The 22780-nt window shown below is 41.9% G+C and overlaps 1 protein-coding gene across 1 annotated transcript in view; it reads right to left on the bottom strand.

Annotated features, from left to right (window-relative positions):
* Nucleotides 1-4605: 4605 nt before the first annotated feature.
* LOC121880402 overlaps nt 4606-22780 on the bottom strand; it is a 64692-nt gene continuing 46517 nt past the window's right edge. Inside the window, exons 8-12 of the mRNA XM_042387592.1 lie at nt 13490-13557; nt 12900-12983; nt 6927-7091; nt 6301-6498; nt 4606-4989 (exon numbers count right to left, since the gene is read on the bottom strand). Coding sequence (XP_042243526.1) covers nt 4757-4989; nt 6301-6498; nt 6927-7091; nt 12900-12983; nt 13490-13557 — 748 coding nt within the window. The 3' untranslated portion in view covers nt 4606-4756. The remainder of the gene's footprint in view (nt 4990-6300; nt 6499-6926; nt 7092-12899; nt 12984-13489; nt 13558-22780) is intronic.

The raw sequence follows: 22780 nt of genomic DNA, 5'->3' as shown, positions 1-22780 counted from the left end.
TACACTTCATTTCAATCACCATTTGCCTGCCTATGATATATGCTAGGCAACTGCAGGCGTTTTAATTCCTCCGGGTACCTGAGGTGCAGTAGTGCAGGCACCAGTCTAGTGACCCTCCTTTGGGCATTTTGAATCAACTGACAGTCTCTAGCATATCTATTGTATATCTTAGAAAAAATATAAAACATTAGAATAACACAATTTGAAAAGCAAAGCACTTTATTGTTCTTGACCATTTATCATGAAGATTATTTACAAATATATACATATCATTTATATATACAGGTATACACACACACACACACACACACACACACACACACACACACACACACACACGAGGGCTTGCTATGTTCATCATGACGTAGACATGTTCTTGGTGAAACACCTATGGGATTTCATTTGTCAGAATTGTTGGAATCCTTTACAGTAATCATATAAATAAATCTCAACTCACGTCCATTTATAAATAAACATTACATCTTACTGCCTAAGAGTATACCTTTGTATCATACAATGGACAATGAACATATTAATACATCTTAAAGAACCACGAACCCCGAGATGGAGACTCGTGATTCCGAAGCATTATAAAGTGAATAATGTATCAGTGTCTTCTGCCTTGGGCTTACAAGTCCGAAATCTCGGGGTTCATGGTTCAGGAGGATAGGAGACAGGACTTTTGTGGGTGTCTGTCTACATACATGGAAATGGATTTTCACTCTTGACATGGAAAATAAATTTATCTCATTCATGTCTCACATGATCAGTCTAAAACAATACAACTGCATCATCCATTATCTATTGCGAGCGAACACATCTTTTATCAGTACTGACTAAACAATGGAATGCAAATAATCAGTATAACCTTGTAACACTGAAATAAATGGAAAATGGGTAAACTGTACATAGCAAAATACTCTAAGAAAATTAAATTCACATGAGCTGGCGTATACACCTCACCCAGACATAAGATTCACCTTTTATCTTCCACGTGGACTTGGTTATTGCAAAAAAGTACCAATCATAAAATTTACAAATTAATTGTAAATAGACACATTTTTTAGCAACTCCAGCATGTTATGGTTATTTATGATAATAATCAGATACTACTGATCTGTGACAGCATGACAAAAGGGAGTGTTTGGCTGCGGTCAAAACCTATAAAACAAAAAAGCCAATCACCGCTACAAGGGACGCACCCAGGACTAATGTGTCTTTTGGATGAAGTGCTCAGTTACACGTCCATATGTGTTATACAACACTTGACATCCGTGTAGAAATCACGTTTTCACACACAAAGTGGCTACAAGAACGGAGTTAGGAAGCTTTAAGGTCGAGGATGAAGAGATGGAAATCTGAAGATGGTTCCGGAAAGTTTCTTGTATAACCGTTTGGTCAATTAGTACTGTACCGATGTCTATACTGTTTTGTATTCTGTCCTACTATTGGTATGGGACATTAACTCGGACATTCAAGCAAACAACGATTGCTTCATATTTTGAAAGGGTTTAATAAACTTTATTTTTCTTACATTTGCGTTAAATCACCTAGAAAATCCCCGTACCTGTACCCTCGATCTTAAAAAAAAAAATCGGTGATCCGTATCCGTGGCCATGTTCTTTCAGATTTTATGGGCCTAAAGCTCAATCCCCCAGAAATACCGGCTTGATTCACTCTAGCAACTACCAATATTCTACTCTTCCAAGCTGTCAATACTACTCTGAATGCTTACGCATAAACATAAAATTAACCCAGATAGTTGCAAACACTACGGTTATTACACCACTTAGCTGCAGAACAAACACTATGGTGATCAGACAAATGAAACAATTGGAAGCGTCCGTATCGCATTATCAAACCAAAACAAACAACCTCACTGCTGTGACGTCATAGTTGCGCGTTCATAAATGCACAATAACAAATGGAAAATGTAACAATAGACATGATTCATGATCAACAAGATAAAGGTCAGGGTGCGAGGAATGCAAATTATTTCACAATATACATATTTTCATTTAAATTTCCGATGATAGTTGCAACAACTGAACACCAAATATTACTAACAAGTTTATACTAGAAGATAAATTGTTACAATCAGACACTTCAAGAGAACTTCTTATAAAATGTTACCGACGTAACTAATACAGTATCTTTGGAAAGCAAATAAAGTAAAACGTCTTTGGGAAGGCATTGTGAGGAAAATTTATCACAAATCAGTTTTTGGATAACGTGGTTGGTTAATCTTACGGGAGATTTTCATGAGTGCATAAAAAATTCTGGTGTTTCTTGATAAATTATGATATAATGTAATCTAGCAAACAAGGCAATGGCAATTTTAAGGCACAGACGTACCATAATAACATCAAAATGCCCATGACCTGAAATATACATACTCAGTACGCATATACAACTGAAGAAACTATATTGTTAATGCTTATGCATGACACAGCATAGCAAGGAATGGCCCACAAAGACGTCAAGGATGTATTAAGTAAAGCCTTGTTTTCCATCCTAGAAATCCAACACATTAAAGTGAATTTCCCAAAGTATGCATGTAGGTTGTGTCGTTTTCTTTCCCTCCTCCTCCATGAAGAAGTGCACGCAGGCTTCTGTCCAGCGAGGGGGTCACTCACTCACTCCTCCACATCACCAAATGCATTTATTTACTTAGGGAGGAGTGAGGCAGCCCGACGCCCCACTCTACTGTACACCATTGCCATAATACCAAGGTTGTCATGCCGACGCGTGCTCTCTCTACCCCGTGGTAACCCTACAAGATTCCTCTTTTATGTTTCTCAGTACAGTACTGTGAGTTTTTTCTGACTGAAGATACAGTATGCTATACTATATTTTTAATAAATACCGATAAACATTTTTTTTATATTCTAATTAACATAACGATACAATAGATTTTCCTTAATTACTACTGTAATAATCTATTTTCATTAATACGGCAATAACTAGTTTTCTCGTGAACTAGACTGAGACACTAGTTTTTCTTTGAACTAATGCCATAATACAACATATATTTTCCCTGAACTAATACTGTGGAGAAGTATTTTCATTGTTTTTACTTAATTAATAATGAGATTTCCTCTTGGTTTAACAATATATTTTCCCAAATCACTTAAAAATAAAACAATACTGTGACAAACCAGGTTTTTTTTTTCATTCTGACTAAAGCCGTAATTTCCTATTTGACTAAAGCACAACCGTAATGACCCACTCTTAATAAAGCTGATCGACTATAACATAAAACTGTTTACCTTTGGTCGACGCCACCTGACGAGCTCTCTCTCCTGGCCCCTTGTGAGCCGAAGATTGTGGGGGACCTCCCTTTACTGTGGAGGTGTTGGGGGAGCAGAGAGGAGGGTGTGGGGGACCCCTTTAGTGTGGTGGTGTTGGGGGAGCAGAGAGATGTAGAAATTGCCTTTCCGTTTCAAATAATAAAGAAAATTCTCCTGCTAATATAAGATTTGTAACATTCCTTTCTCCAGTAAAAGTCTGGAAGAACCCACTTACCAGTGAACGACTGAGACATTCTTGCTAATGAACGACTGAGATATTCTTAATAGTGAACGGTAAAGTTCCAGTTACTTGAGAAAGACTGATGCATTCCTTAATGTAAAATAAATGTTGACAAAGCAAGAAGGGTCTGTTAAGTGACCCTACCTTATGAATGGAGGAGTTCCTTACCTAAGTGTTAGGAAAGGCCCTGTAATATAAAGATTAGAGACTTTCTTTTCTCTAAATCAAATACTGGTAGGTTTCGGCATAATAATATAAAGGATAAATTCATTAGCAAATCCGTTGGAGAAAGGTTTTCTCTTCTTATCCAGTAGAACATTAACAAAAAGTCTTTGCCTCACAGGCTTTTATTTCACCTCATGTCCGTTATCTGGGAATGCGGGACCAATAAACAAACAATATTTTCCCAGGATGATCTTCCCCACGAATGGATACTAAATATTTATGTAATACTGTACTAGTTAAAAGTATGAGTTATATGCATGAGTGTTGTGGGTGGGCCAGAAGAGAGAGGAGGTACAATGGATGATCAACTTCTATAACTATTTATTTGATTGAGCAGTGAACTGAGAAGGAGGAAATAATTGTGCTATAGATTCATAAATATATCTTTCCTTTTTTCTCGTCATCTAACGTTGCCAGACTAGAGTGGCCTCTTACTAATATTATCATCTGTCCGCTTAAGAAACCAGAGATCAGTGAAGCTTCACAATATGAAGTCAATATAACAACTTCAGTCATAATACATTAAAATAAAATAACATAAACACAAGGGATCACTGCACCCATACCCGGGCCATGGGTCCATTCAATGGCTTATCAAGAATCAGTGTTGGGTCACTCAGGTATGGGTGAAGTCCCTCATTGTGTTGTGGATAATACAGTATATACAAAATATAGAAACCTGACAGTACTCTAATAGATTAATTTTTGGTGCATTTCGAGTATATATATATATATATATATATATATATATATATATATATATATATATATATATATATATATATATATATATATATATATATATATATATATATATATATATATATATATATATATATAATAAAGCTGGCGATGCGTGAAGACATTTTACCCTCAACCTTATGGAAAGCAACTTGGATTGGGATGAACGCGGTGACCAGCAGGCCGGGCCAGGGTCGTGACCTTGACACACAGCAGGAACTACCTCCGGTACACCTATGTACACCTATTACCTCTACACCTACACCCACCGATGGTGTAGGTTCGCAGCAGCCACCACCGCCACGCCAACTATAAAGAGATGGGCGTGCGGACTGGACCCGCCTCCCTTGGTGTTGTTCTTCTGGCCGGGTTTAGGTGTAGCGGGGGACGCCTTCTTGGTCCAGGGGTTGCGTGTGGTGTTCCACCAGGGAGGCTGTGTGGGTGACGGCAGGTTGGGACGCGGTGCCATGGCTGGGTCGTTCAGGCATGGCGCTGTAAGGCACACAGGAGACACGAGGTCATTCAGAGTGAAAAGTTGTTATCAAAGATCATTAGAGGTCACCACAGGTCATGAAGTCATTAATCAGAAGCCCTAATAAGTCACAAAAGGTCACAAAGATCATTAGATGTCATCAGAAAATACATTTCCCCGAAGGGCCAGAAAAACTGGAGCTCTATATTTTTCGACTGTGCCCGCCGCTTCTCCGCAGCTGAGGACCGTAAGGCCCGGGTGAACAACACACAACTCCTGCTTTTCTGTGAGTTATTTCTCCGACAATGGGTTTCAGTAAAATGGTATATGAGGCGTTACATACTTTTTTCACACACACACACACACACACACACACACACACACACATATATATATATATATATATATATATATATATATATATATATATATATATATATATATATATATATATATATATATATATATATAACAAAGAGGAGAACCAGGGAAAACACAAACATCTTGACTTTTTCAAAACTTTTTGTTTCCTAGGCTCTGATGATGGAAAATGATTTTTTCCGAAACGTTAGTGATTAAAGAAACCCAACTTAGTCAAGATGTTTGTGTTTTCCCTGGTTCTCCTCTTTGTTATATATATATATATATATATATATATATATATATATATATATATATATATATATATATATATATATATATATATATATATATATATATATATATATATATATATATATATATATATATATGTGTGTGTGTGTGTGTAATAATAATATTAGTAATAATAATAATTAAATGTTTATTGAAAGAGCATGGCAGCCGGAAGGCAGAAAATATAGTTACATAATTGGGGAATGTGTCTCTTGATTTACAAATAATATAAAAGTAACATAAGTGATACAAATATGATATATAATAACTAGGTGGGGAGAAGCTCAAACTACAGGGCATTTCAACATAGTGACAGTGCAAAAAGGTAAGATTCACTGGGAGTGAATACACTGGTTGATTACAAGTTATTGACAATTTTTGCAATGGTTGGGACAATGGTGTGTGTGTGTTAATTAATTATCAAATACAAATAAATTCAATAAACAGTTAAGTCAAAGATAAATGTTACAATATAACCTTTGACCTTAACACTTAGATGAGTGTCATTACCTTTACCCCCAGAATCTTGAGTGTAGTATAAGGTTTGTACCACAAGTTCAGTCAGGACCTTTAGACTCATCCTACTCCCTCCTACAGTGATTGAACAATGTAGCGTTACGCTAAAACCGTCAACGTCCTCACACCTGACCCTTGACCTCTCTCGTCGCCTTACTGACCTTGTTTGACCAGCTTCATGCCGTAGGAGAGCGCCTGGAGGCCACGCTTGCAGTTCACCCCGGCCTCCATGATGTAGATCTCACCGTCGTCCACCACCACGCCGGCGAAACACTCGTAGCCCGCCTGGTCCCTCCGCTCTGTGTACGTGTAGGTCACCCCTGTCTCACTCCACTGACCAAGGCATCTGTACTCCCGCTCTATGGCACGGCGAAGGGGACATGTGGGTTAGTATATATTATATAGTTAGTGTTTATATACGCCGTTATTAGTTATGTTTATAATTATAATAATTTATAGTGATTTGGGCAACATGACCCGATGATGATGATGATGATAGTAATAATAATACTAATAATACTAATAATAATAATAATAATAATGAAAATGATGATGATCCAAATAACTGAAAAAAAATTAATAATAGTGATGATGACGATTTAATGGTTATAATGATGATGCTGATGACGATGATGGTGATAATGATGATAGTAATGTTGGTCATAATATTGATGACAATGATTGTCATAATGATGATTAAAACACCTAAAAAAAACCCACACACACACACAACAAGTAACAAATATGATGAAAATGATCCAAGACAACTTCCCATCCACTGACTCACCTTCAATCACCTCAGATCGGTTGTGACACGAGAAGACGGTGTAGAACATGATCTCCGGGTTGTTACAGTCTGAGTACAGCTTAGCGCAGAGTATCGGGGCGTCTGGGATCACCCCCGTATATTCACCAGCTACCGGGCACGGAGACTGTCGGAACCGGTCGACTCCTGAGGAAGGGAGGAGAGTGAGGATGTGGGTTAAATTTATGTGTGAGACTGAGTGAGTGAGTGAGAGAGAGAGACAGACAGACAGACAGACCAGACAGAAACCAAAGAGGAGGCCTTAAAACCCTCCTCTTAGCTAATACCATAACAAACAAGATCTCATCCACGCCACACCACAACCCTCATCCATGGGGGAGGGGATCTAACCCACCTCCTTCATAATTTAACAAAACATAGACCGAGGGATTAAGCGGAACACACCAATAACTAAGAATCATCTTGATGTCTGTTAAGGTAATACGAGGAACCACCGGAAGCGTGTGTGTGTGTGTGTGTGTGTGTGTGTGTGTGCCGTTATTTTCTTGAGTTGTTTCAATATTCGCTGGGGTGAGAGAGAAGGGGATGTGTGGGGAGGATGTGGGGAGGGTATGGGGAGGACTGTGGAGAATAGGGAGGAGCAGGAGGTGGGAAGGAGGAATGGAGGATGAAATATGGATGAGGAGAGAGAGAGAGAAAGAGAGAGCAAAATGGGGCTGTGAGAATAGAGAAAACCGCACTGGTGACCATTAAAGAAAACTGCGTCTCTTACTGAAAGAGGACTGTAATAACAGGGGAAACTAATGTAATGTAAATTACTGTCATTTGGAGCTGGTTCACATCGGGAAAAAATCCGGTTGCAGAGGAAGTGTTGTGGGGCGGACAGGAAGGGTCGGTCAGGTAGGTACTCCTTAATTGCCGCTGCAGCCACAAGGTGTATCAACGGTCTGGTGGTGGTGGTTGTGGTGGTAGAGGTGCCCTTTCTGGGGAGGGGGGGGGTAGCGGCGGTTGTGGGGGTATTGGTGGGGTGGTGGTGGTGTTAGAGGTGCCCTTTGTGGTGGGGTGGGTATAGTGATAGTAGTGGTGATGGTAATGACGGAAAGAGAATGATCAATTTCTTTTTTCTTTTTTTGTAATTTATCATTTCGAGTGATTGGTCGGGTGTTCGTTAATTTGTTATGGACTTTATTATCCAGCGTTAGTACAGGAGGAAGCCTGCCATGTTTACTAGGGTGACACTGGTTAACACCCTCCCCACGTCTGTCCGGGGCCAAAACTCGAACCCAGAACACAATAGTGAGATATACGCGTGTTGCCACTGTACCACCAGAGAGAGAGAGAGAGAGAGAGCGTGGGAGTGTCCCCAGGCTAGGACACACACGAGACAGCAACAGGTGGTCAGAGATGATGGTCGACCGGTAGTGTTGTGTTCCGGCCATACCACAGGGGGGGTGACAGGGTTGAGACAAGTGGTGTGTTGACCTGTGAGACACTACTCCCTACTTTTAAGGATCCATAAATACAGATAGACAGACAGACAGATGGATAGATAGATCGATGATATACCTGTAGATAAGACACAAACATCGTGATGAAAAGAGTAAGACCAAAAAGCGTGAGCTAAGTGACTCACAGATGTATTTAATGCAATAAATTAAACGTACGTCGTTGTATCGTTCACAATGATGATGAGAACGAGGGAATAATGGCAACAAAAATGTTAAGAATAAACTTTATCTCAGTGTTGATAACGGGAGAGACATGGGGTAGGGGGTGACCTGTTAGAAGTGACTCAATAATAACTACTACAGATTTAGCCAGGATGCATCAATCTGCCAGACAACAACGTTCATTTTTATCGTTATTATCAACAGGTTCTGGACGGATGCCAAGGCAACTGTGAGGACCGAGGTGTGGGAGAGAGGGAGGGGTAATGAAGGAGAATCACGTCCTCCATGTGTCACGTCCAACTGATGACTGAGTGAGTCACATCTAATCATCAGTTGAGGAGCGGCGGTGGCGACGCTAACCTCGTGGTAGTCCCGCTGATTCATGAGCTTCAAAAGTGAAGAAAAAAAAATAAGACCGCAGGCGAATACTTTTCTTCTTCCAGGCCACCGGAACTACTGTACAACCTCCAAGGAATCATTTTGTTACTTTGTTTTTGCTGATTATATAAGTGTTTAGTCATGCATTACTCTCGAACTTGGAAAACATTACAGTACACGAGAGAACAGAACGGGGTAAACACGTTCCAATAATGTTTCAGCTGGCGACGTGCACACTCACACCCGCCCCCTACCGCCCACTGTTGACCACACACACAAATTTTCCTCCCAGAATGAAAAATTAACGCTTTTTGAAACACCTCGTATTATTTCTTAGAATTTCCGGTCGAGTTTTAACGAACGATGGAAAAATCTTGTATTCGTGTCACCGGAGGAATTTTAAGGCATAAATTCTCTCTTGCCTTTGCACAGGAATTTTTATATTTTTTGCCAAGACGCAGAGGAGAGAGAAAAGGACAAGAATGTTGGATGATATGACCAGTTTTGGAGGAGATTGGTGGAGCGGAAGGAAGGAGGATGGACTGTCGGCAAGACGCGCTCTGTTGGGGAAAAAATACGATCATGATTGATGAAGCCTTTAATTTCCAGGCGACACAAATCAACCATACTGAACCTATACCTAACCCTAACTCAACCAAACAAAAGGTAACCAAACTTAATGCTCTTCGGGTAGTAATGTTTTAGGGTTAGTTTTAAGTTGGTCCGTATTGACTACTTTCAGAAGTACAGTATACGTAAATGAACATCACTTAGAGGTCGTGTTCAGGGGTTACATTTCCGACACAGTGCGACTTGCAGGAAAGGAAGGAAGGAAGGAAGGAAGGAAGGAAGGAAGGAAGGAAGGAAGGAAGGAAGGAAGGAAGGAAGGAAGGAAGGAAGGAAGAGGGTAAAGATGGAAAAGATGAAGGTAGGAAGGAAGGAATGAAGAGGGTTTCGTCACCATGGTCCGTGGAGACGACAAAAAGGACACGATTCTGGTCGTAAAAATTAGAAAGCCTGAACGTTATCAAGCTCCTTGGTCCTCCCTGAGACTGTCTGGGGTGTGGGGAGTGGGGAGGGGAGACAATCTGGGGTAGGGAGACTGTTTGGGGTGTGAGGAAGGGGTGGGGAGACTGTTTGGGGTAGGGAGACTGTTTGGGGTGGGAAGAAGGTGGGGAGACTGTCTGGGGTGTGAGGAAGGGGGTGGGAGACTGTCTGGGTGTGAGGAAGGGGGTGGGGAGACTGTCTGGGGTGTGAGGAAGGGGTGGAGACTGTCTGGGGTGTGTGAGGAAGGGGTGGGGAGACTGTCTGGGGTGGAGGAAGGGGTGGGGAGACTGTCTGGGGTGTGGAGGAAGGGGGTGGGGAGTCTGTCTGGGGTGTGAGGAAGGGGTGGGAGAGTCTGTTTGGGGTGTGAGGAGTCTGTCTGGGGTGTGAGGAAGGGGTGGGGAGACTGTCTGGGTGTGAGGAAGGGGGTGGGAGACTGTATGGGGTGTGAGGAAGGGGTGGGGAGACTGTCTGGGGTGTGAGGAAGGGTGTGAGGAGACTGTCTGGGGTGAGGAAGGGGTGGGGAGACTGTTTAGGGTGTGAGGAGACTGTTTGGGGTGTGAGGAAGGGGGTGGGGAGTCTGTCTGGGGTGTGAGGAAGGGGGTGGGGAGTGATCATCTGGGGTCGGGGATGGGGGGGGAGGGAGCTAGAGTAGACTGTCTCATAACCCACCAACCATACAGTCTCCTAACAGTCAAGACAACACGACCAGACTGTCTCACTCCACACCGACAGTCACAAAGTTACAGTGAGATTCTCAATTGCTCGTAAGGTTCAATTTTTACTCCGGACTGGTGATGGAGAATGGACGCCACTTAGTTACGGCAGACCCTCCGTGAGAAGACGTGTTCGTAATTAAGGTAAAGTCTCGGGATAATTTGGAGGCCATCTTGGAAGGTGTTTGTTTTTATTTTTTTTTGTAGTTAAGTGAGCCAGTTAGTTGAGTTCTTGAATATCTAGTTCGGAAGGATTTTAATTGTTGTTTCACTCATCCTAACCCCAGTCAATCCATCCTTTCTCTTCCCCCTTCCTCCCACCCCAGATCGTCTCTCCACTCCTTCCCCCCGTCCTTACTCACCTTCCCTTCCTCTCTCGACCACAGACCGTATCAAAAATCATTCTTTTCTCATCTTCAGTCATGAGAAATTGTCGTAAATTGTTGTACGCATCTTTGAACATCCTTCTCTTGAGTGTCTTACCCCAGCGTTCAGATTCTCAAAGGGTTAAATTTTCCTCTTAAGTCGAGATGTTAAGAATATCATTTCAATTATGAATTACTGGATTTAAGCGAGTGAGTTGACTTGAGGTGTGTCGGGGAGATAAATGTACAGTTTATACTTCCCCAACACACCCAGATATTTGTTGGTATTTAAGTTGATTGGATACTGATTTTTAGGAATATGGAAGAAATACAAACGTCAAAGAAAGCATCTACTTCACACACACACACACACACACACACACACACACACACACACACACACACACACACACACACACACACACACACACACAATATATTTCAATCCCCGCCTGCCTTCAGAACACGGCAGCTCCACCTTCCTGCCCGGTGTTGCAAATTACCATGAAAATTGCAAGTGCAATGACAGAGGACACGACAAAAATGCAACTGCCATAAAATTAAAGAAGCGACAGAAGAAAAACCTGAAAACAACGACTCCTACAACAGAATGGCTAATTACCATGCACTAATTTGATCCACGTTCGTATATTCACTTGTTTAAAGGCACGGAGATCCCCTCAGCGCTGAAATAACACCACACAGAACAAGATTGATCTAAAAGGTCGACAAAAAGTGAAATCGTCAGCCAAGCGACACGAGCAACGTAATTCCTCCACGTTCGGTACTGAGGCGTGGATCCGGTGGACGCGTTCTTTATATTGCGCTGACAGTCGTTCCTTTAGTGAATGGCTGCCTGCCAACTTCAAACCAAATTATATATGCAAAGTACAACAATTCCAACTAGATACTTAGTATATAAATTAACATAATTCTAATGGAACAATTCTAGAAATGGCAATTCGTCTTTATATACATCAATAACTGAATAATAATATTTTTGTAATACCTCTGAAATTTGAAATTGAATAAAAACAAATCTGATGTGATTATAATCTCGCTCTGGATTTAATCTAAAGACTGGATCAAGAGGAATTTTGTGACATTTCTTTACGAACCTCTTAATGCTTGATTTATCACACGCGTTCCTCCACATGTACCTGGAAATTTTATTTAAAATTTCCAACATGGTTTGAAGAGTAGTACTAAAAATGTCGTGGAAATAACAGAATCAAATCAATTATATTCTACTGGAGATGAGAAACCAGTTACTATTTTTTCTTGTGATATGAAGGTATTGAATTATCTATATCTTATCAGTAGTAGAAAGCATAATGATATGATTACAATGAAAGAGGTTTTCCACTCCAGGTAACATCTGAGGCAAAATACGTCAAAGGTGGCCGTAACCCACTGAATATTTCTCGTGGCCCAAAAATGAAACAATCATAGAAATCTAGCTCATTTTTTTCAGCCTAGGTAAAGAGATATGTGCAACTGTTGACATCAGGAGAGAGTAGAGGTAAATATTTACACGTACAGTAATAGAGCGATGACCTCAAATGAAAGAATATTAAATAATGAGATAATATTAAAGGAAATACGTACTTGGGGATGGGAATAAGCCTCGTAAAATTCATGTTAAGTTCAGTCATAAAGTTATAATTGAATCTGTCTCTCTTACCAGATGACATTTGGCCAGGTAATTACTAAAGGGAGATTCGGGTGAGTTAACGTGAGGGTATGATTAGTAGACAGGTAACGGAGTTAACTCGAGGTATGATAAGTGAACAGGTGTACGTGTGTTAATTAGTAACTCACGTCCTTGTGTGACCCAAGAGTCCCAGGTGAGAGAGGCGGGGGAGGAACACAGACCCATCTCATATGTCTCCTTCACGTCCGGACCTGTGTGAGGGAGGGTGGTTGTTAGTAGTAGTAGTAGTAGTAGTAGTAGTAATGGAGGTAACTATTGGGTTATACACCATAAAATTATATCTGAAATAAACAAAATACTGACAGCATCATATAGTAAATCAATCTATGAAAAAGAAAGTTATATTGTAAATTGAACTGTCCTTTCTTCCATCGATATATATCAATAAACATGAGTAATTCCCAGTAAATTAAGTCATTACACAGAAGTTATTGGTTCACAGCGTATTATTACCTTTAAGAAGTACATCCGGTGAACGTGAAATTAAGGGCACGAAAACAGTTCCAACAATATTCTAAATGTAACTTAAAAAACAAAACACATACAAATAAAATTATAGAATTAGAACTCCATAAAGATGAAACTTAAAAGATGAACAACATTAAGATTAAAAAAAATCATTCTGACTAAGTAATGTACTGTACTTCTTAATGTTGGAACATAAAATTACAAGAACAAATATTTTAAAAAGACTTACTGATCTGGAACTCCATAACGTTGGAACTCCTTTCCTGCATGGCCAGACAGGTGAAGGCTTCGTCGCCGCTGTGGCAGAAAATTACAGAGTATTTATATATCACCGGGTCATGGGGGGGTGGAGGGTGCGGGAATACACCTCGTAAAAAGGAAATATATAAAAAAGAAAATATGTAGATGGAGGAAATGGCGAACGCAAGAGAGGAGTAGAATAAATGAGAGAGAAGTTGAGAAAAACACAAAATTAAAGACATAATAATAATAGAATAAGAAAAAGAAGAAGAAGAAATAAGGATCATGAGGAAGAGCAACTCAAGATAAGGTAATACATTATTGGAACGTCTCATTATTAGGTGTTGAATACTAAGTTGACTAAAAAAGAAAGAACATGAAGGCTATTTACCACAGAAACCAGACAATCGTTGTTTATCTGATCAGAGCAACACTCCATTACAAAACAAACACAGAGTACAAATGAAACTAAACAACACACAGGGAGATGAAAACAACATGTAAACAGGCGAAATATTATCAACAAGAGGCCGAGCTAATAAGAGCCATTGTTTACATATCAAGGTTAACGCTCAAGTGCTCAAAGATAAGTGTCAACAAGAGTTAATGCTTATATGAGGAGGCGGAGGAGGATGTTAATTACTGCATTATACAGTTGGCGAGCAAGAATACTGGCGAGTTGGCGAAAGAGAAGAAAGGTGGGTAGAGTTGGCGAAGAGGGGGGGAAGGTTCAGGTTGACGAAGAGGAGGAGATAGCTCAAGTTAGCAAAGAGAAACGCAGGACTTAAGTTGGTGAAGAGGAAGACGTGGGGTGGTGAAGAGGAAGACGTGGGGTGGTGAAGAGGAAGACGTGGGGTGGTGAAGAGGAAGATGGAGGTGGTGGAAGAGGAAGACGAGGTGGGGTGAAGAGGAAGACGTGAGGTGGTGAAGAGGAAGATGGAGAGGTGGTGAAGAGGAAGACGGGAGGTGGGCAAGAGGAAGACGTGGGGGTGGTAAGGAGGAAGACGTGGAGATGAAGACGAAGACGAGTGGTGAAGAGGAAGACGTGGGGTGGTGAAGAGGAAGACGAGGTGGTGAAGAGAAGACGAGGTGGTAAATTATGAAAACGAGGATGAAGAGGAAGACGTGAGGTGGTGAAGAGGAAGACGTAAGGTGGTGAAGAGGAAGACGTGAGGTGATGAAGAGGAAGACGTGAGGTGATGAAGAGGAAGACGTGAGGTGGTGAAGAGGAAGACGTAAGGTGGTGAAGAGGAAGACGTGAGGTGATGAAGAGGAAGACGTGAGGTGGTGAAGAGGAAGACTAAGAGTTAATGGTGGTACAAGACCTTGAGAACGCATCACGACCACCCACAGATATCTGGTCCTTTTTCTTCTTCTCCTCCTCTTCTTCCTTCCCCCCTTCTCCCCTCTGTCCTCTTCCTTCTCCCCTCTCTCTCTCTCCTCTTCTCCCCTCTCCCCTCTCACTCTCCTCTTCCTCCTTCTCCCCTCTTTCTTTTCTGCCGCACCCTCTCTCCTCCCTCCCTCTTCCCTCTTCCCCTCTCTCCCTCTGCTCTTTCTCCTTCCCTCTCTTCCCTCCCTTCTCTCTCCTCTTCCTCCTTCTTCCCTCTCTCTTCCCCCCTCTTTTCTCCTCCTTCCCATCTCTCCTACTCATCTCTGTTTCCTCATCATCATCATTATCCCCTCTTCTCCTCCTTCCTCTTATTCTTCTTCTCTTAATACTAGCTGGAGAGGCAGGTGGAGAGAAAGTGGGAGATGAAAGAGAAGAGAAGAGGAGGAGGAGGAAACGAAAGGGAAAAAAGAAAATTGACAAAGGAATCAGAAAAGGAACGAGAGAGAGAGAGAGAGAGAGAGAGAGAGAGAGAGAGAGAGAGAGAGAGAGAGAGAGAGAGAGAGAAAGAAGAGAGAGAGAAGAAGAAAAAGAAGAAGAAGAAGAAGAAGAAGAAGAAGAAGAAGAAGAAGAAGAAGAAGAAGAAGAAGAAAAGAAGAAGAAGAAGAAGAAGAAGAAGAAGAAGAAGAAGAAGAAGGTGTGAAATAAACAAAGACAGGAACAGCAAAAGCTTAAGAATAATAAGCCAGAGAGGACACGAAGGACAGAAGTTCTTCCAAGGACAACTAGATGGAGGTGAAGTCTCTCTCTCTGTCTGTCATATCTCACTTTTGATCTTCTATCTATCTATCTATCTATCTATCTATCTATCTATCTATCTACCTATCTATCTATCTATCTGTCTATCTGTCTGTCTATCCAGTCTGTCTGTCTTTCACTGTCTCTTTGTCTGTCTGTCTGTCTCACAGGAACTGCGTCGCCTCAACACTTCATGGCCTTGGAATCGTCATGAATGCATTTAGATCCTTCCGATAATGTGTGCACGTCCTGGGGGGTGGAGGATGATGTGCACGTCCTGGGGAGGAGGATGTGCATGTCCTGGGGGTGGAGGATGATGTGTGCACGTCCTGGGTGGAGGATGACAGGCACGACCTGGGGGGTGGAGGATGATGTGCACGTCCTGGGTGGAGGTGATGATGTGCACGTCCTGGGGGGTGGAGGATGATGCACGTCCTGGGGGGAGGGAGGATGATGTGCACGACCTGGGGGTGAGGATGATAATGTCCTGGGGGTGTGGGGGATGATGTGCACGTCCTGGGGGTGGGAGGATGTGATGCACGTCTCGGGGTGGAGGAGGATGTGCACGTCCTGGGGGTGGAGGATGATGCACGTCCTGGGGGTGGGGATGATGTGCACGTCCTGGGGGTGGTGGAGGATGATGTGCACGTCCTGGGGGTGGAGGATGATGTGCACGTCCTGGGGGTGGGGGATGACATCGTCCGGGGGGTGGGGGATGATGTGCACGTCCTGGGGTGGAGGGATGATGCACGTCCTCGGGGGTGGAGGATGATGTGCACGACCTGGGGGGTGAGGATGATGTGCACGTCCTGGGTGGAGGATGATGCACGTCCTGGGGTGGAGGATGATGTGCACGTCCTGGGGGTGGAGGATGATGTGCACGTCCTGGGGGGGAGGAGGATGATGTGTGCACGACCTGGGGGTGGAGGATGATGTGCACGTCCTGGGGGTGGAGGATAATGTGCATGTCCTGGGGGTGGAGGATGATGCACGTCCTGGGGAGTGGGGATGATGTGCACGTCCTGGGGGTGGGAGGATGATGTGCACGTCCTGGGGGGTGGGGATGATTTGCACGTCCTGGGGGTGGGGGGATGATGTGCACGTCCTGGGGGTGGAGGGATGATGTGCAATGTCCTGGGTGGTGGGGATGATGTGCACGTCCTGGGGGGTGGGGGGGCAAAGGGGGGTGTGCACGTCCAGGGGGGGGGGGAGAAATAGACGAATATAAACCAAGTAATAAAGGAAGACGAATAAAAGAAACAAAGATAAATATAACAAATAAGGAGACGAAGATAAAGAAGAAGACTTAGAAGAAAAAATACGATAACAGAGAAAGGGAAGAAAAATACGAAAAATAAAAAAAAAATCGCCAAGAAAACTAATAATCACAATGATTTAGTACTAATAGCCAGAGGTGGACGACTCGTGTATAATTATCACCACCCACACACTCATTAACATCTACCCTAGTAATTAACACCTGCTACTCCCTTATTAACGCCGCTCAGTCACTAATTAACACATAACTGAGCACTGACATTTGTACCATTCACTAACCCCTTCTTCCCCCCCTCCCCTGGTGTTATGACCTTGACCTTTATGGGGCACTGACACCTGTTGTACTCGTAGTAGTCATTAAGATATGCATATTTTCTACAAGCTTTCGTGATGGTTATGTCCTCTCTCTCTCTCTCTCTCTCTCTCTCTCTCTCTCTCTCTCTCTCTCTCTCTCTTTCTTGTAAACAACCAGGTTAGAGGTTTACACTTTAAGTCTGTGATTGAGTGTGTCTTGTTTACAGCTAAATTCTGTTTCTACTTACGCCCGCGATGTCCTGTAGCGGGGACTGCCCAGTATAGGCCAATAGACCCGCTGCAGTTTCCCCCATTCTTATGTTCTTATATGTTCTTTAAGTCAATATTACCCAAAGTTAAATTAAAAAGTTTCCTTATGTTATTCTTTTCTATATATTGTGAACATTTATTTACTGTACATTCCTTGCAGTCGTCATCCTATCTATGCGGCCTTCACTGCATCCTTGTAATTACGATTGCATCTTTGTAAACACCACCGAATCACTATACTTATCACCCTTCCGGTCATTAACGCAACCTTGTATTCATTAATTATCATATATCTGCTTTGTTTATCCTTCCCTTCATGTCTCTATCGTTTTCTTTCTCTATTCATTATATTCTCGGTTTCGTTATCGGAGCATTACAAGCATCATCGTACCCTGGCAGTGGTGGGTGGCGGAGGAAGCGGAAACTGTTGTTGTCACCGAGTGTTTAGGTCTGGGTTAGTGTGTTGCCTGGAGTTGTCGCTACTCCTTTACTCCTATCTGGCTACTAACTTACTCCTTACTCCTGCCTCGCTACTCTACTACGCCTCATTTCAGCTTGATTACTTTTATTATTTGTTACTTCTTCTTTTATTGCCTCATTCCTTTAATCTTTCCTCTACCCGTATATTCCATCTTCCCCCAACAGGTTGATAAATAATGTCTGCTTTTACTCTCATTGACATATATGGATTTTGAGTCTTTGCTTACAGGGTTAAAGGGTGAATTATTATTATTATTATTATTATTATTATTATTATTATCATTATTATTATTATTGTATTGCACCTTAATAAAATCTATCTAACTCTAGAGGCTTTACCAACTTCTAGAGACCCTATCTAGATAACAGGTATAATGAGGGCCGGACCAGGTGGCAGTTGTCCCTAGGTGTTTAGTATATACTGTGTGTGTGTGTGTGTTCCGGGCTTTGAGTCGCACCTGCCTCCGGTAACTCCCTCGTCCCTCACTCCTTGAAGACGCGTCGTAATGTTTCGTCCTTGTCAGCCACCACTTGACCTCCCCGTCTCGGCTGAACGATGGTAAAGGGAAGTGAGTGGTGTTTTTCGCAGCGTCCAGGAGGGGAGGGATGTTACGGAAGCGACAGTATGGGCGGTGGTGTGTAAGGCTGGGGGGGAATTATTGATGACCAGCGGCTCTCTTTTATTTGTATCTGTAACCATATCTCGAATTTTCTCTGTATTCTTTATCTCTCCTATTCTCTTTCTCGTCTCCTCTTCTCTCTCACATTTTCAATTAAACTAATCCAGGTAATCATCGAGAAATATTATTTTCCGACTGGTTAAAAAAAATGGTAAGCAGCTTCATAAACGATGATGTAATAGGATTTTCTGGCAAGTGATTGGCTGAAAAAATCTCGTTTTTCAATTGGTTAAAATAAATAACTAGCAAATTAATAATCGATGACGTAGGACACGAGCTACTGATTACTTAAAAAAAATGTCATTGCGTTTTTCCATTGGTTAAAAAAAGAGGTAATTGGCTGCTGATTGGGGGAAAAATAGGCAGAAGATGACCATAAATGCTGACGCAAGGAGTCAAAATGGGCTCTAATTGACTGAGAAAACCACGTGGAAGGAAGTTGCGTCCATAAACGGTAACAAAGTAAGGTGTCCTAACCACTGATTGGCTAATTAAAACTACAAGTAATGACGTTGGGTGCTGTACTTGGCGGTGATTGGCTAATAAACTCATTGACGTAAGGGGAAGAGGGTATCGTGATCACTGAATGGCTGCACGGGAGGAAAACACATCCATATTGGTGACGTAAAAGGGCATCAGGGTAGTTGATCTGTTAATTAAATCCCTAAATGATGACGTGTAACACCTTCCTAGCCAAAGAATGATTAATTAACTCACTATAAAGGCGATTGTTGCCTCTGTTTTGTGAATAAGACAAACATAACCAGTTGAATAAATGATGACATATCCTGACCACAGTTGATGACGTAAGCACTATGGTGACCACTTATTGGCTAATTAAGTCCACAAGTAATGACGTAGAAAGCCATTTTGGTCACTGATTGGCTCATTAAAGCCAAAAATAATGACGTAAGGACCGTCCTCGCCGGTGGTTGGGTGAGGGAGGCACGTGGCAGACTGGGGAGGTTCGCGCGTCTTGGGTGCGGATGTTGTGTGGGTCCCACGACTCCCACACTCACATCCTATCATTACCTTAATTGTCTTCCTACCTGTACGGGCGCCCTCCTGTCCCCCTCCCCCCCTCTCTCCCTTCTTTCTTCCCATCCCCTCTCTCTCTTTTTCTCCATTCCAATCACTGAGGGGAAGGGGAGAGAGAGAGAGAGAGAGAGAGAGAGAGTACACAACATCCGGACAGTACCTCGTTACAGGTCAGGTTAATGTCGCGGGTCAGTACACAATTTCTAGACAGTACTTACCAATGGGAAAGTACTCCTCTCATAACAATACAGACAGTACACGCACACAGACTAACCAGTACACACCAATGGGAAATACACCTTGTGAGACAGTACATGAATATTATGTCACTTCCGGGCAGTACTTACACAACCGGAAGTGAGTGACTGATACCACAGCCAGCCAGCGCCTCTGGTCATACGCGCATCCGATGACCACCCAAGGTTCAGTCTGTTCAGTACTGTTACAATTGTGGTGTTCGATTACTTTTGGTTCCATAACGTTTGTCTTCGATTACTTTGGTTTACATTTGCCGTGTTCAATTATCTTGGTCAGATGGTAAGTAGTTATATTCGATTACATTTGTCATTAATTTAATTCTCCAAAGGTCACTAATTATCTTGACGGCGTTGAAATCTCCAAATGTAACTCCAAAGAAAAAAATCATAAACTTTTGTAATTTGGATGATTACTTTGTCTGCGTCGAAATCTCTACGATATTTAAAATTTAATACTACTACTAATACTAATAGTTTAAGTAAATATAAAGATGATAATAACACAAGTAAAATAATAATAATAATGTAATTTGCCTTTATAATAGATTACTGAGTATTTATTCACGTTATTATTCTCAAAAAAAATTTAATTAAAAGTTTTGTTCACCAATTTAGGAATTCGTAGATGGTAAGGTTTCAAAAATATTAAATAATTTACTTTTATATCACTACTCTGTCTTGGCAAACAAAAATTATTATATATTTTGGGTTGTAATCTACAGTTATAAGATAATTCATTTAGGCGTTCAAATCCAAACAAACCAAAAATATTACCTCTAAATTAATACTTTGTCGGTGTTTAATAGTATCTAATATATTTTACTATTTATAATTTGGGATATTATTATTTTCACCTACTTTGAAACTTAAAAAAAAAAAAAAATCGTTACACTATTTGGTTAGATTCTGAAAGAGTCCGTAAAATTTTCCGTCGTAAGCGAAAGACGTCCGAACACACTGACTTGGCAATCCTCAGTAAAAACATAAAATTAGCATTACGGTAACTTAATTTACATAAACATACATAATCCATAAACGCTTTTACAACGACTATTTATCTCTTGATGTAAATGGCCTACAAACTGGGGTGGGGGGTCGTCTTGTTTAAATGGCCATGGCTCTTTCTCAGTTGCTTTAAAAGACCTTCTGAGACCGCGTCGGGGCATTTAAACTCTGACACGCGACTTGGCCGAACTAACAGGCGTCCCACGGTTTGGAGGAGGGAGGAGGTGGGGGGGGTAATTGTGGGGGGTAATGAGAAGGGGAAGGGAAGCAGGGGAGATTAGGGGAAGCGGAAGACGGTAAGTAGAGATTAGTGAATGCAGAGAAGAAGGAAAGGAAGAACGAAACGAAGGAAGGAGGGAGGAGGGTGAAAAGAGGGAAGGGAGGGAACAAGTGTGGCAGGAGAGGTGCGGTGGAGAATGAGTGAGGGAGGAAACTGTTGGAGGAGGAGGAGGAGGAAGAGGGGAGACAGGAGGAGTAGGGGATGGGAGGAAGAGGAGGGATAAGGGAAAGAAAGAGGGGAGGGGGGAAAAGGGATAAAGAAAAAGAGAAGGGGGAAGATAAAGGAGAAGATAGGAAGGAACAAAGAGGAGGAAAAGAAATGGGAAAGGATGGAGAAGAGAAGAGAAGAGATACGGAGGAAAATAAGCAAAACTTAAAAAAAACAGCGAAAGGTAAATAAACAAACACAAAGAAAGAGGAAGAAAACAACGAAGAACGAGAAGGAAACAGAACCAAGAAGATAATGAATAAAGATAAAAAGGTGATAAAAACAATAAGAAGGTTTGATGACTTATCTGCTACCTGTGTTAGTCACTCCCTTCCACCCTCGCTCACGACAGTACCTCTCAGGCAGTAGTTGGTACTTCCCTAAGGGTAAACTAATTCATATGGATACTTTTTCAGTGGTTCATCTCTAGAGGTACTTTTTTTAGGGGGTGGGCACTTTCCTCGGGGTATATCACCAGAGGTACATTCCTATGGGTACTTCCCTAAGGGATACCTCATTACAGGAAGTACCACACTTCCCCAAATTGCTTTCATCAAGTCATTACCATCCCTTCTTCCTTACTCTTCTCCCTCTCCTCCTTTCATCTTCTTTCCTCCTCTTCCTCACTTCTCCTTCATCCTCTTCCTCACCGGAAGGGCGTAACCCGCTAGACCTGACTCGGTAGCTAACAACCTTCCCCCACCACTTTCCCCCTACTCCCCTAACTACTCTTAACTACCCTGCCACTTAGTTCTAATTACCCCTACCTGAAGGACTTAACCCCCCCCCACTCCACCAGCCCCTCCACCCCTCCAAGAATGCGTGAACTAATCCCCCCTCCTCGTCTAAATTACCCCGTCACATTCCATTGGTCTAATTAGCCCAATTTAAACTGGCGGAAAAAAACATGGCTGATTCATAAACGACTCGATAGCCTTCATATGTTGTGGCTGTGACGTCTATACTCGGTGTCACTGGTTGTGGCGTCTATACTTGGTGTCACTGGAAGGTATTGTGGTTGTGGCGTTTATGCTTGGTATCACTGGGACGTGTTATGTCATTTATACTCGAGTGTCATGGAGACTTGTCGTGTAATGTATACGTCCCGTCACGCCAGCCGTCATGGAAACTAACACAGGTATTTTAAAAGCGTCATACATTCATTACTTAGTGTCATGAGGCGCTGTAAAACAAATCATTATTTTTCAATTTAGTTAGTATTATATTTACATTTAATATTCATTTTAGATACGTTTAAATATGTAATTCTTCCCAGTACATAATATATACTTTTCACTAAACCCTAAATTCGATCTGCAAATAGAACCTAAATATAAAGAGGTAAACAGATCCTAAAAACCTCAAG

This window comes from Homarus americanus, unplaced genomic scaffold, assembly GCF_018991925.1.
Source record: "Homarus americanus isolate GMGI-L3 unplaced genomic scaffold, GMGI_Hamer_2.0 scaffold50165, whole genome shotgun sequence".
Classification (NCBI taxonomy): domain Eukaryota; kingdom Metazoa; phylum Arthropoda; class Malacostraca; order Decapoda; family Nephropidae; genus Homarus; species Homarus americanus.
The sequence above is the reverse complement of the archived record's forward strand: the minus strand, read 5'-3'. Positions and strand labels throughout refer to the sequence as shown.